The 15,330-nt window shown below is 53.8% G+C and overlaps 1 protein-coding gene across 2 annotated transcripts; it reads right to left on the reverse strand.

The window, feature by feature from the left end:
* Window positions 1–1,822: 1,822 nt before the first annotated feature.
* On the reverse strand, window positions 1,823–8,475 carry Fosb (FosB proto-oncogene, AP-1 transcription factor subunit). 2 transcript variants are annotated; one of them, XM_048790698.1, is made up of 5 exons: window positions 7,775–8,474; window positions 5,561–5,881; window positions 5,216–5,323; window positions 4,139–4,294; window positions 3,630–3,998 (listed from the first exon to the last, which is right to left on the reverse strand). In XM_048790698.1, exons 1-5 carry the CDS (start codon window positions 7,898–7,900, stop codon window positions 3,996–3,998), a joined length of 714 nt encoding a protein of 237 aa, XP_048646655.1. In that variant the 5' UTR covers window positions 7,901–8,474; the 3' UTR covers window positions 3,630–3,995. The 2 variants fall into 2 exon arrangements, with proteins under 2 accessions (XP_015352189.1, XP_048646655.1); XM_015496703.2 differs by having other exon boundaries at window positions 1,823–4,294; window positions 7,775–8,475.
* Window positions 8,476–15,330: the final 6,855 nt, after the last annotated feature.

Raw genomic sequence — 15,330 nt, forward strand, 5'->3', positions numbered from 1 at the left:
GTTAAGCCCCTTTTTTTTTTTTTTTTGTACCAGATGTTGAACCCAGGAGTGCTTAACCACTCAGCCATATCCCCAGCGCCCCCCCTTTTTTTTCTATTTTATTTAGAGACAGAATCTCAATAAGTTGCTTAGGACCTTACTAAATTGCTGAGGCTGGTTTTGAACTTGTGACCCTCCTGCCTCAGCCTTCTGAGCCACTGGATTTACAGGTGTGCACTACTCAGGCCACTCTTAACCTGATGACTAGAGAAATCAACGTAGAGCACAAATCAGCCCCAACCTAAATCTCAAAACCTGTCATGGCTCTCTAATGTCCTCAAGATCTAAATTCCACAGCCTAAAATTTAATTGCATGAAGAAACTGGCACCTGCTGATCTCTTGCTCCACACCCTTGGCTGTAGTCACCATGAACACCCAGCTCCCTCGATGGAAATGTGAAGTATGTATGAAGCCTCCCCCCCCACCACCACAAGCAGATCTCTGCACCTGCTATTTTGTTGGCCTCAGTCTTTTCCCATCACTTTCTGTACTCTCCATTTGTCCTCTAGAACTCGGCTCTGCTGTCCACTCCTCCAAGAAGTCTTGCTGAGCTCCCTTAGCCCCATAGATTCCCCCCAGCCCTGTTTACTTGTGTTGTCCCTGACTGGGGACTAGTCTGTATCCCCCACTGGACCATGAGTCTTAGAGGGCAGGGCCTGGGGCTTGGTCTTTGCAGTAACCCTAGTGAAGGTGCTTATCACATTTTTTTTTCATTTTTAAAATTAATTAAAATTAATTCCAGTCTGGTGCAGGGGTGCACACCTGTAATCCCAGCTACACAGGAGGCTGAGGCAGGAGGATTGCAAGTTCCAGGTTAACCTGGGCAATTTAGCAAAACTGAATCTCAAAAAATAAGAAGGGCTGGGATGTAGGGATATAGCTCAGGGATACAGCACCCCTGGGTTCAAGCCTCAGTAATTAAAAATAAATAAATATTCTCTTGTTTATTCATTTACTAAGAAATTTAAGCCTGACGCAGGGGCACAAGAGGATTGCAAGTTCAAAGCTAGCCCCAGTAACTTAGGGAGAATTTCCACAACTTAGTGTCTCAAAATAAAAACTAAAAAGGGCTGGAGATGTGGCTGGGTAGTTAAGCACCCCTGGGTTCAAAAGAAACAACAACAAAAAAATTCAAGTGACCTGCCGGCCCCTCCATTGCCAGATTGCTTGTTGCCATGCAGTAAAAGAGGGCTAGGATTTTGCAGTGGGGAATCTCCACCGTATCTTTGAAAAGAGAAAATGGCAATTTTTAATTTTTATTTATTTATTTATTTTTATTTAGCTCTGGATCCAGCTCGAACCCAAAAGCAATGGTCACACAGAAACAAAGGAAACTCATCTCGAATGCAAGAGATCCAAGATTTTGTAATTCATATAATCCTGGGATCTCTGTTCGCAGCCTGAATGGTCTTCGTTTGTGGGAGGTTGGGATTTCTAAAACCTCTCCTATGGAAGGTTTTACCTGCTCAACTTTTGCTTAAGCCATTAGGCATCCAAGTTTCCAGTTTCCTTGTAAATTCCTCCCCCACCAGGACACCTCTAAAACCCATCAGCACATCAGTTCCTCACAGCTAATATTCTGCCTCCTTACTTTTCCTAATAGGAGGCACAGTCTGTGTGCATGGGAAGTCTTCCTCACTGTCCAGCCTCCTTTCATCCTGCTGTAGGAACTCTTGTGTGTGTATGTGTGTGGTCTTCCTAGCAATCTAACCTTACTTTCTCCTGCTGAAAGGAAGCCAGGTAATGGATGCCAAGAGAAAATAGACACAGAGGCCTGGTGCATGCATTTTTAAGAGATTTTTATTGGCGACAGTGCAGAACCAAAGGGGGAGGGGAGCAGTCCAGTGCCAGCCTGCCCCAGCCCCCCGGGTCAGGTGCAAAATACAAAAGATCCACAAATACAGCATGGAGTGGGGGTTGGGGAGTCAATAAATTGTGATTGGCAGGGGCAGGCCCCGCACAAAGTCTCACACTCGCACCCAGAATTCTCAATGATACAGATCGTACAAATCTACCATCCCTCAGCTTACTCACAAAAATGAAATCTCATGTCCCCAACAAACCGAGAGTCAGCAGACAGCTGGAGGATCAGGGACAGTCAGGAAAAAGACAGGTGGACATGGCCAGAGAGAGAAGACACTGTGGAAGGCCGTCAGGGACTGTCAGCACAGCCAGAGGGGCCTAGACAAGAAGGGAGACGTCTGATAGACAGCCAGACAGACGGGTTCAAAGTTTCCAGAAGCAGTCCAACTCCACGGCACGCTGGTAAATGCAGAAGCGCTCACACACTCGCACGCGCACACACACACCCATATATAATATATTTATTTATACATAATAGATATAAGTGCCTTTCGGAAACCAGGAAAGGGATAAATAGCTCGGGAGGGTCTGGGCCAGGGCCGGACACGGGTCGGCCGTGGAATGTGTGGTCCATGCAGCACGGAGGGGGCGGGGCCACCCCCCCATATTAAAAAATAGAAATTTGCCTCACGATGAAATTCCCGTGAGATGAAGCACAAGGACAGGCGGGAGGGAGAGCCGGACCCAGATGGGCTGCAGGGGCCAGGGGAGGGGAGGGTGGCAGGCCGGCCCCTCCACGTTGGCCAGTCCCAAAATATTGGGGGTCGGGGGCCAAAGCCTCAGCCCTTAAAACTTCTCCCGAGAATGCCGAGCCCCTCGCTCCCCTTCTGGAGAGGGAGGACGTGGGGCGCCGAGGGCAGGGAGAAGTTGGCGTCCTAGGCTGGGGAAGGAGGCAGGGCCTTCAAGAAGAAGGCCAGGGCTCGGCCCAGGGTCCTGAGGAGAGAGGCCAAGGGCGCGGATCACTGTCAGCCCCCCTCGAATCTGTCATCCCTTTGGATCTAACTCATTGTCCCGGGGAGAAGGAGGCGGTGGGGCAGGGGAGACCCAAGAAAGGCTTTGGGGGGCCGGGCTTCTGCCCGCCCGGCCTGACCCCATCGCCGGCTCATTCACAGTATACAGCAGTCCAGCAGGACGGCGGCGCAGCGCCCCCTGCTGCCGGAAACCAGAAAGGCCCAACAAGGACGGCCGGGCGGCTGGAGGAGGGGCTGGGCACAACACTGCAATGCAAAGGGGGCTGGCCACCGGCTGGGCCGGGGCCTGGGCTGGGTCCCAGGAGGCCGGAAAGTTCCATCCTGGCCAGTTTTACCGGGAGGGAGCGGCCGGACGGTCAAGGAAGAAGTTCACATTTCAGATTAGGTCTGGGGGGAAGCAGGTTTTCAGGGGGGCCATCGGCTTCCCCCTAGGGGGACTCAAATCTGCCCAGAGGAGGCTCTAACCTCGTGGAAACGTGGGGTGGATAAGCCGAGGTCGGGGTGCTGGGGGAGCAGACTGGCCAGCCCCCTCAAGGGTGGGCGTGGAAGGGCCAGGGGGAGTGTGGCGATTCCTTGTTGGGCCTCCCTGCACGCTCCAGCCCCGCCCCGCTGCCCTCCTGCAGCGCCCTTCTGTGTCCCACGCCGGAAGTGGGCGTCTCCCCCCACCCATCCCCAGAGGTTGGATTGAAGTGACAGGACTAACAGGTATCTGGGGGTATCCATTCCCTCCCCACCCCCTGTCCCCAAAGTCACCAGCTCTCCCGCCGGCCTCGCCGGGGCACAGAAACAAGAGGCCCGCACAAAACACAAGGAGGTCCTCCTGTCCGACGGCAGTGGCGGCAGAGGGTCAGACAGAAGAGTCAGGGAGGCCACATGCCCTCTTTGTCTCTTCCCCTCTCTCCTCCTCGTCCAAATCTCTCTCCCTTGTGGGACTGTTTGTTTTGTTTGTCTAAAGAGTTCACAGAGCAAGAAGGGAGGGCGAGTTCAGGGGGTCGGAAGGCTGGTCACTGCCGCTGGTGCGTTGGGCGCTGGCGAACGCGGAGACCTCCGGGCAGGTGAGGACAAACGAGGAAGTGTACGAAGGGTTAACAACGGGGAAAGGGTCGCCGAGGACTTGAACTTCACTGTGTGTAAAGAGAGAAGCCGTCAGGTTGGGGGGTGCGTCTTGGCTGGTCTGGAAGGGCAGGGGCGGTGGTGGCGGGGGCGGCAGCAGCCAGCTGTAACCATCTTCCTTAGCGGATGCTGACCCCGGCAAATCTCTCACCTCCGCCAGCGGGCCGGGCCCGGGCCCCTCTTCGTAGGGGATCTTGCAGCCCGGTTTGTGGGCCACCAGCACAAACTCCAGACGTTCCTTCTCCTTTTGGAGCTCGGCGATCTCCGACTCCAGTTCTGCCTTTTCTTCCTCCAGCTGATCTGTCTCCTGAGGCCGCGAGGCCAGGTCAGAGGAGAGAGGGAGGAAAGAGCAAAGGTATGTCAGTGACTAGGGAAGGTGGCTCCAGACTCCCCCTAGACTTGCTGCTGAGCCTGAAGCTGCAGCTCCCGACAGAAAGGAAACCCCCTGAAACTGGAGTCCTAGTGTCCTTCAGCATAGTCTCCGTTTCCTCTTGCAAGTCTCAGTTTCCCCATGTGCCCAATGGATGGCTAGGAAAGAGGCCAGGTGCACAGGGAAGTCTCTGATGTGCAGGAAGCACTCAGAGGTTTGTTGAGTGAATAAACGATTGTTATGGGGTTTTTAATGCCATCCCTGCTGTTACCCCTTCCTCCCCAACTCCCAGGGAAGAGATCCAGTAGGAAAGTAGAGAATTTCCCTGGATTTCTCAAGGGGTAGCAGAGCACTCTGTAAGCATAAAGTAGGGAATTCTCAGGCTGAGATTTGGCATAGAAAGGAGTGGGTTTGGGTGAATGCCACCAGCCCAAGTTCTGGAGAACCGTGGGTAGCTGGAGCAAGAGATAGGCATTTGACATTCAGTAAAATAATTAATTTCACAGATTCTCCATAATGTTCAAAGTAAAAGGGGCCTGGAACATTTGTTGAGGGGTTGAAGAGAGGGAGAAACTGAGGCAAAAATGTTTTGCATGTCCATGACCAAATGCAGAAATGACTGGAGCTCCCCTCCAGGTGGGAAGGAGGCCAGGAGAGGGGTGCATGGGGTCATAAATCAGAGAATCGAGGGAGTGGCCAAGAGTGGACACAATAGGTAGGGAACTCTGTGGCCAGGGCCACCCCATCTGGCCTCACTGTCCCTAGACCCATGTGTTTTCATGCCAGGATGAGGCACAGCTAGAGGCAGGGGACAGAGCCCCTCAGCACACCCTCACCGCACCCAGGTACCATCCTTACCGCCTGCAGCCGGTCAGTCAGCTCCCTCCTCCGGTTCCTACATTTAGCTGCTGCCAACTTGTTCCGTTCCCGGCGAACCCTTCGCTTCTCCTCTTCCTCTGGGGTAAGCTGAGTAGGGGAAATACAGGCCATGAGGTTTGAGGACCCAGCACATGTTCTAAATCCATGCCAAACCTCCTCTTCTTCCAGAACCCCCAAGAACCCAAACAGGACCCTCTACTAAAGCAAGAATGACAGGGTTGCTGCAGCCTTGAGGCCTTAGCAGACCACCACCCAACAGTGACAAAGTTCCTACATCTCTTGCTTTCTCCCCCATCAGGCCAACTCCTGATGCCCCATGCTCACCGTTTCCTCTCGGGGTCTCCTAGGCCGGGCTCGGGCTGGACGGACAGGCCCAGGTCCGCTTGTAGTTCCGCTGGTTGAAGGCCCGCCACTGCCACTAGCTCCGCCACTGCTGTAGCCACTCATGCCTGGTGTGGAGTAGCTGGTTCCTGGCATGTCGTAGGGGTCTACTGCCGGGGGCTGGGAAGCCAGTGGCTGTCCCTGGGACTGGGCCATGGAAGAGATGAGGGTGGGTTGCACGAGCCACTGGAGGTCCTGGCTGGTTGTGATCGCGGTGACCGTGGGCACGAAGGAACCGGGCATTTCCCCCAGACCGGCGCACTCCTACGGGGTGACACATACACACACAGGCGTAGACACACAAACAAAGACACCGACACACACACACCCAACACACATAACACACACCGACCCCGTGAGTGAGCACAGGGTGAGCGGGTGTGGATGTGTGTGTCACAGGCAAAAAGCCACAACACCCACCCTTCCACTACACCGTGACGCAGTGGTTAATGAGAGGATTTCTGCTCAACTGGCTTCTACCTCCTCCTTCTTCCTCGGGGAAAGGTTGCACGGTTCCAGCGGGTGGTGAATCACACCCCGGGTTGGTGACTCTTAGGTGTGGGGGGTGGGGAGGAGGCTGGACACAGCCGGGTGACAGAACCCCGGGACGGAGCCACAGCCACACACACAGCCACAACACCCCACCCCCACCCCAGAGGCAAGGGGAGGGAGAGGGAGAGGCCTTAGACCAAGCCTTCCTCTACACACACACACATACACACACCCCTCTGTGAGAGGTCTCCAGCAGGGACGGGGATCCCAGTTAAAAACGGTGGTGGGGGACAGGCCTAGGAGTTAGCATCTTTTCAAGTAACTGCCTCTCCCTAGTGAGACCGTGATAGACAGGTTAAGGTAGACGGACAGGTACAGAAAAGTGACAATCGGGCTCCCTCAGACTTTCGCGGAGAGGGAAGGGTGTAGGACCTGAGCCCCCAAGCCCTAGCAGCGCTCATCGCCCACCCACCCGCAAGTGGAATCCTAGAATTGCTCTTTAGGCTGAACTACTCTCCCGGGGGGCGTGGTGAGGGACGGGCTGGCTCCCGGGCCAATCAGCGCCCTGGGAACTCAGGGGGGGCGGAGCTCCTGGAGACCACCTGCCTGGTTCCCCTCCCGCTAGCGGTTCTAGTTTTGTCTTCAGACACACTAGATGAGCCGGGTGTCCAGAGCAGAAGGAATAAAAGAGTTTCTCTGTGTGCCTGGAGACGAAGGTGACAAGCACCATATCTCCCGAAAAAACGCCGGCACACAAACAGACACCTCCTGCTTCTGAGAGCCGAGGGGCCAGATCCCCGCAAGGTCCTCTCAGACCCATTGGATCGCAGAGAAGTCGCTCTAGTCGCCACACGAGTCCCCTCGCTCTCTCCCTAGAGTTCTGTAAGAGACCCTAGCGCCGAGGAACCACGGGTTCCGGGGACACAGAGGGGGAAGGGAACTGAGCCCTACAAATAGGAAGGGAAAGTTGATTGGCCAAAGCTTGCGCTGCGGCGACCAATCGGAACGCCAGACTGCCCCCTCCCTTAGCAACGTGGCCTCGGCGTTCCAAAATAGAACGCTCCCGGGACGTCAGGGGCGGGGCGGACGAAGGGGGCGCTGCGCGCCGTGCGTGCCCCGCGTCAGACGGAGGATTCCAGCGCGTCAGCCGTTACGCACGGGTCCCCCGTTACGTATCCGCGCAGGAGGCGGAGGCAGCGTAGCTGAGGGTTCGAGACCCGCTTTCCCGACTGGATGGAGGCCGATCGGGTGTTAGAATCAGCGCTCCGAAGGAGGAGAAAAGAAGAGGAAGCTACTGGTAGCTTCCCCGGGTTTTCTCCTCTAGCGTAACTGCGCTAGCTTCAGGTTGGGGATCTAAGCCGGGGACTGTCCGGAGCCGGCTAAAAGTTCTGAGCTCTGCTGCGGCATACACGTTGCACTGACTGGAGTACACCCTCCCCCCCGCCAACACACGCCTCAAAGCTTGCCCAGCTGCATTCCCTCCCCGCGCTCCGCGCACAGGACCAGTTGCAAATATCTCCCGATTCTTTGCAGTTTGCAAAGTGCACCGTAAGCCAACTCAGATCCTGGGTTTTGGCGCGGCTTTGATGGGTGGCGGGTGTTCGCGGCACCCTAGACTTAAAGTATAAGATCTACAAAGCAGTACCTCTATCGTCTAGGACTTACCTGGGAGGCGGCGGCGGTGGGTGGACTGCCGAAGGAGTCCACTGAAGACAGATACTGAGATTCGGCGGAGGGTGAAGAGCTGCACCGGGAGCCGGAGTCGTAGTCTCCGGGAAAAGCCTGAAACATTTCCCTGGGCACAGGGGGGGCCCTGTGACCACGCTGAGGTCGCCGGGAAGCCAAGGCTATGGCCGGGTGGGTAAGTAAGGTGCGATTCCGGGGTGAGCCGAGGCCGTCCCCAAAGTACGCTGTTCGGTGAAGCTCGGGAGGGCCTTCGTCCTGCTCCAACAGTGGCAAAGTTTCTGTGCAGTCCTTCTTAAGTGTACAGACCCCTACAGGATGCCGCTGCACCTCCTGAAAGTCCAGGTTCCGTAGGACCCAGGAGCAAGCGGGGATCGCTCCCCCAGAGGCCGAAAGCGCTGCCCGCTGTACAGAATTCGCTTCAGGTGCGGTCTCTTCCACGCGTCCGGCGGGTCTCACGAGGGAGGGGAGAAATAAAGAAGACGAAAAAAGTCGCTCCTCCAAAATAAACGAAGAAATATCTAGAAGAATTCTTCCACAAACTTTCTTTCCGGAGAAAATAAATTTCACGATCCTCAAGAAGAAGAAACACAATAATCAACTCCCCAAGTCTAGGCTCCGCGTGTCCCTGCCGTGGCGGTAGCTCTCAGTCTTATGAATGAAGCCCAGAGCCGCCAGCCTGTATTTATATGCCCGAGACCCGCCCCCTTGCTTACGTCACTAGCTCCGCGCTTCGCAAACTTCCCAAAATTTCAGTCCGGGTTAAACAGAGCCTCGCGCTGTCCATCAAGGGGTCTTTCTTAGCTTCGACCTGCTCACCTGTATGACTTTTGGAACCTCTGGGGTCTCGGGGGCTGCGTTCCGGACCCCTCGGCGGGAGGGGATCCCGGCCCCGCCTCCCCGGAGTTCCTGTGACGCAATTAGCCATATAAGGAGCTCGGCCGCCGCAGCCGAGTGTTTGTTTGGTATCCTAGCAATGACGTCAGAGGGAATCCCTCGCTCGTTCTCGGCGCGCACCCTGTGTGCCTGCGGAACCCGCCCGCGCCTGCGCAGTGCTAAGCCGCCCCGGGGGCTGGTATTAATAGGCGCTTAAATTGTCCCGGGAAGGCCGGTGCTGACCCTGGTGTGGGAGGCCCCCCAACTTAAGGGTCTTCTTTACTTCTGGCGCCCCCACCCGCCCGTCTGCCGCTGATGCAGCGCCCCCACTCGATAGGAAGAGCCGATCTCCAAAAGGAGACCCTAATTAGTGTGGTGTAGCCACGTAGGCGGGGAAACTGAGTCCCAAGCGGGATTGGAAGCGCTGTGATGCTCCAGGTGAAAGTGGAGGTGGGGTTCAAGTCCCAGGGCTAGTCTCAGCTTCTGCCCTGACTCGCTGAGCTTGGGAAATGTTTCCCCTCTCTTGACCTTCAGCTGCGCTTTTCCCTGCTGAGCGAAGGGTGTGTGTTTGGGACCCGGCTGGCCTCGGGGTCCCGCTTTTGGAAGGCATGCAGATTTGGAGTAAATAAGGATGAAACCGGGTGAAGCCTCTGGCCGATGGTGTTGGTGGCTTCTCCTTCCTGCTTTATAGACTTGTCGGGAGACAGCCAAAATGAGTGGGTGTGAAAATAATGATGATAGTAATAATAATAACAATAACAATATATTTAGCGCTTAGCAAGAACCAGATCCTCAACTAAGTCTTCCAATACTAGACGTATAATCCTTAAAACAACTTTGGAAGTTAAGGGAGAAAAAAATCTTCATTTTATAAGACAGGAAAATGATACTTAGATTAAGACCTCATTGCAAGAAATTTATTTATTTAGGTACCAGGGATTGAACCCAGGGGTGCCTAATCACTGAGCCACATGCTCCGACCTTTTTATTTTTTATTTCTATTTTTTATTTCGAGACAGGGTATGGCTAAATTGCTTAGGGCCTGGTTAAGTTGCTGAGGCTGTCTTTGATCTGGCCATCTTCCTGCCTCAGCCTCCTGAGTCACTAAGATTACAGGCCTATGCCACCGCATCTGGCTCCATTACAAGAAATTTAAACCTAGAATTATCAAATTCTGAACCACCTACTTTTTTTTTTTTAAAAGAGAGAGTGAGAGAGGAGAGAGAGAATTTTAATATTTATTTTTTAGTTATCGGCGGATACAACATCTTTGTTTTGTAGGCGGATACAACATCTTTGTTTTGTATGTGGTGCTGAGGATCGAACCCGGGCCGCCCGCATGCCAGGCGAGCGGGCTACCGCTTGAGCCACATCCCCAGCCCCCTACTTTCGTTTTTGAGACAGGTTCTCTGCTATGTTGCCCAGGCTAGCCTTGAACTCCTGTGCTCAAGAGATCTCCCTGCCATACTGTCCTCAGTAGTGGGATTATAGGTGTAAACCTAGCTCAGAGGACAGGCTGAGCACTCCAACTTTCAGTTTCCTCCCTGCCTGGGAGGATTTTTGCCACCTGCCTGGCTGAGTGAAATACCCTGAAAACCCTCTCTCTGGGGTGGACTGGTGTCATTGTAGCTTCCATCTATGGGGCATTTATAAACTTTGCAGTCAGCCAGAACCACTCACAGCGCATAACTTGGGCTCAGAGGCAACTTACCTGAGGCAACTTGGTTAACAAATAGGGTTCAAGAATCTAACTAAAGTATTTCCCATGCCAGAGTCCCCAACTCTGAGGCACCATTAAGAAGGGTACCACCAGCTGCTGCCCCAGGGACCCTGGCACTCCCAGTGCACTGCCTGGCCCGATCCTGGGCACCGATGGAGAAGCACCTTAAATATGTTGACTCTCATAGTCTCAGAGAGGAGAAATGCCTGGCTCAGGGCCACACAGCATTTTTTTTTTTTTTTTTTTGGTACCGGGGATTGAACTCAGGGGCACTTGACCACTGAGCCACATCCCCAGCCCTATTTTATATTTTATTTAGAGACAGGGTCTCACTGAGTTGCTTAGCGCCTCGCTGTTGCTGAAGCTGGGTTTGAACATGCAATCCTCCTGCCTCAGCCTCCCCAGCTGCTAGGATAACAGGCATGCACCACTGTGCCTGGCCACACAACAGTTCTGATACCAAACAGGAGGAAGGAGTGGTTCCTAATTCCCAGGAGAGTCTTAATTCCTGGGAGAGGAGACCCGGAGCTATAGAAGGCTAGAAGGACATGAGGTGGTGATAAGGGTGGTTAGGATTTCCAGACTAAAGCCTAGTCTCACCTGGTTCCCCCACGCCCCCTCTGTCTGCTACCAGTCCGGAAGGGGAGACAGGGACTAGGATATGACACAGCAGCCACCAACAGGCAATGACTCGGCACTGGCATCAGACAGGGAGTGACCCCTTACTGTCCCAAGCCCCTCATCTTCTCTTCCATGGAATAAAGGAAACGCAAATCCTTACTTTGGCTGCCCAAGACCTTCACACCCAGCACAGGCAGCGTGTAACTTCCACGAAGCCATTGCTGTGAGTACTCACAGTCCACAGGGCCACAAGGGCACTCGGACATCTGCCCACAAGCAGCCACACACATGATCACAGATACTGTTTCACAGGCACACCCGTATGTAGAACACACTGTCACGTGGCGACGAATACCCGACATGTGTCCAAACACACAGGAGACAAATTCAGATGTACAGATGACAGGGACAGGGATGGACCCCAAAACACCCGGGGACTGCTAAACCTTACTGCAGATGCACAGGGATACATATGTTCACACACACCACAAGCACCACCTGCAAGAGCCGAGATCATGGCGACACACAAACATTCAGGCCAAGTGCTACGCATCCTGAGCAGGGTGCAATGGCCCACACCTGTAATCCCAGACTTGGGAGGCTGAGACAGAAGGATCTCAAGTTCAAGGTCAAAATGAAAAATAAAAAGGGCTGGGGATGGGGCTCAGTGGTTAAATGGCCCCAGGTCAATCCTCAGTCCCCCCTTCCAAAAATAATATACATCCGGCAGAAGCACCCAAACAAATGGTTCAACAATTACAAGAGCCAATTCTTCTCAAGTGCTTTTATTCACCCCCTGAATTCTCATAACACTGATCGGAGGGAAGCAAGGAAACAGAAGCCCAGAGAGGTAAGGTCACTGACCTGCAGTCACAAAGCAAGTGCCTGATAGAGCTGGGCTAAGCATGCAGGGTGTGGGGCTCCAGAGTCTGTGCTTTGCACTATTGTTCACACTAAGATGTGGAAATGGAGGGGTTTGCATGCCTCACACTCACACACTCACACAGACACTGGGCATTTACTTCTGCCCCTCAAAAACCTGGAAGCCAGGTAGCCTCAGCTCACATTTTGGCTTTACCACTTCACAGCTGGGTGAACTTGAGCTTGTGACATCTGGAGCCTGTTTTCCTGTCTGGGAAAGGAAGACAGAAATAGTCCCCAGTTTATGGGGCTGGTGGGGGATTCCGTGAGGTTTCTGGCATAGTGCGTGTGCTTATTTTGTTATTAAGATGAAGTCATCCTGGCCAGCATAGTGGCCTATAATCCCAGTGACTCAGGAGGCTGAGGCAGGAGGATCAGAAGCTTGAGGCCAGCCTCAGTAATTTAGTGAGACACTAATTTAGAGCTTAAAAAAAAAGTCATCCTGACTTTAAAAAAATTGGGGGGTGGTAGATACTGGGGATTTAAGCAGTAGTGCTTTACCACTGAGCCACAACTCCATCCCTTTTAATTTTTTATTCTGAGACAGGATCTCGCTAAGTTGCCTAGGGTCTCACTAAGTTGCTGAGGTTGGCCTTGAACTTGCAGTCCTCCTGTTCCAGCCTCCTGAGTTGCCACTGCACCCAGCTCGTTCTGATTTTTACACACGTGAACCTCGTCCATTTTTGTGGGCCACTTATGTCGGTCTGGGCCCTAGGCACTGTGCCATGTCTAAGGGAAAAGGCAGCTCTGAAGACTTAACACACAGCGTCACTCAAAAGCCCACGCGCATGCACACACCACAGCATACACACCTGCTCTCCAGAGTGAGAAGCAGAAAAGTCAAGTTCAACTCCACGGGCTCAGTCCTAGGAAGTTTCCAGGAGAAGGAAGACTTGAGTGAGCGGAGAGGCAGGATCCCTGTGGGGCTTGACCCCACGCTGGCCCCATGAGTAGCTTATTGTCATCCTCTTTGTACAGAGGCACAGGGACATCAAGCCTGGGGGCAGCACTTCACGACTCCTCGTGCCATCATGAATCACCTGGAGATCTGGAGTGGTCATCTTCCCCAAGCCCCTGCGGTGCCCAAGCGACAGGGCCCCTCTTGTGGGGAGCAAGACTGTGGACCTTTCTGGGGCATGAGAAGAGCCATGTGCCCAGGCATGCATGTGTGGCCTGTCTTCTATGCCCTGCCTGCCCCCTCTGAGGGCCCCTGGGCCGATTTCCTACCTACGGCCTCCTCAGGGCCCAGGGTCCAATAGAGGATGGTGCTGGCTGGGCAGCTCCCCTGGGCCTGGAAGCCTCCCGGAGCGGGTGTTGGTGGAGCTTCAGGCCCTGATTGGGGACTCCTAGGTGGACCCTCCAGTAGCCCATCATTCTGCATTTGGACTCCTCACGGCAGCCCAGGAAGCCTGGCGAGAGCCGCAGGTGCCGGCCGCCCAGCTTCATGTCTCCTGCTCCACTTCCCGCGCCAGTCTGCCAGTCGCCCTGGTCTTTGGCCTCTTCCCAGGGCGCCCGTCCGTCCTCTGCCTCCTCTGGCTCTCTGCTCCTCCAGCCCGCCCTCCAGGAAGCCCTCCTGATCCTGCTGGCTCAGGACCCCTCTTCCCAGAGGCCCGCTCACAGCTCCTTGGGGGTCATAACCAGAGACAGACCTGGACCGCGAGCCCTGTACGGGCTGGACTGACACTGACCTGGTCCCTGCCTGCTCCCAGCCCAGTGCGGAGAATGCTGTGGGTGCTTAAGAAGTATTTGTGGAGTCAGTGAACCCTGATCGTTCGTGCACCTACTCAGACGCCCTGACAGGCGTCTCCATGGAACCTCCCGGCCTCTCTTGCTTTGCCGTTGCTCTGATTGACAGGGGAAGATGTTGCTGAGCAGGTGCCAGCAGGGGGCTGAGTCCAGGTGGAACCATCCGCAGCGCCCCACGAGGAGCTGAGCTGGAGTCCAGGGTCTTCCTGGCTGGGTGGGAGGAAGGGGGTTTGGTTTACAGAGTCCAAACCATGGAAATGGAAGGTGCCCACGGGTACCAACTTACAGATATGGACTGTGCCCAGGCACAGGACATTTCGAGGTGTAAGAAGAGTGTAGACACCCAAATGGTTGTGAACACACCTATCACACACACACATTAAACACACTGTGCATGCACTCAGAGGTGTTCAAACCCCAATCCACATACCTCTACCTGTCCACACACACCGAGTGACACCTCAGAGCTGCAGACACACAGAGTTTCTGCAGGCTTCCCACAAGACGCTTGTGCAGAGGCCCAGTCACAGGATTACTAAGAGCCCCTAAACGCCCTCTGACTTGCTCTGTGCCATAAACCCTACAGAGGTAGGCACCCCCAGGCCCTGGGATACTCTGAATCACACACCTGGCTTCCACCATGGCTCAGCCTCTCTTCCACACACAACCACGCACACAGTTCCACACGTGGATACACAGGCAGGGCAGGGCAGACATGCCCAGAGAGCTGCACCAACCCAGATGCAGATGGTGTGATCACTGGCTGCAGCCACTCCGGGCATTGGCTGGTGGGAGTGCTAAGTGAGGCTAGAGCAAGCCTGGAGGACTTCCTGGTGGGGGTGAGGCTAGGCAACCATTGCCTAATTCTGATCTCTGGGTGAGGAGGTCATCCCCGGGAAGCACTTTCTCCCAACTATGAACATGTAAGTCCAAAGAGGTAGCAACCAGTGTGGTGGCACATGCCTGAAACCCCAGTGGCTCAGGAGGCTGAGGCAGGATGATCACAAGTTCAGACCAAGCCTCAGCAATTTAGGCAGGTTCTAAGCAACTTAGCAAGACCCCGTCTCAAAATAAAAAAATAATAATAAATAAAAAGTGCTATGGATGTGGCTCAGTGATTAAGCATCCCAGGCTCAATCTTAGTTTAAAAAACAATAAAACAGCGGAAGGACTATGGGAGCTAAAAAATAGGACCAGAGCACAGTGGTGAAGGTGTTTTGGAATTCTTTCCATCTGGACTTAATGAAAATTATATGACAATTAATAATGAGAACAGAGTCAATCAAGAAAATTAACCTTGTACCAGGCACTACATCAGGTACACTACACTACAGGTCCGCTGTATTCTTGTTTAACCCTCCCAATAATAGCAGAAGGAGGGCACAAGCTGTGTGACACTGGACAAGTGATTCAACTTCTCTGAGCCACGGTTCAGCCATCTCTACAGTGAGGAAAATAGCACCCAGCTCCCAGCAAATTTTTTTTTTGTGTGTTGCAGGGGATGGAACCCGTGCCTAAGTAAGTGTGCTAAGCAAGTGCTCTCCCACTGAACGACATCCCCAAGGACATGTCAAGTGCCCAAGACAGTGCATTGCAGAAAGTATGATCCACAGAGTTATTAATAATCATAATGATATAATCAGATATTATGATT

Source organism: Marmota marmota, unplaced genomic scaffold (assembly GCF_001458135.2).
Source record: "Marmota marmota marmota unplaced genomic scaffold, marMar, whole genome shotgun sequence".
Classification (NCBI taxonomy): Eukaryota; Metazoa; Chordata; class Mammalia; order Rodentia; family Sciuridae; genus Marmota; species Marmota marmota.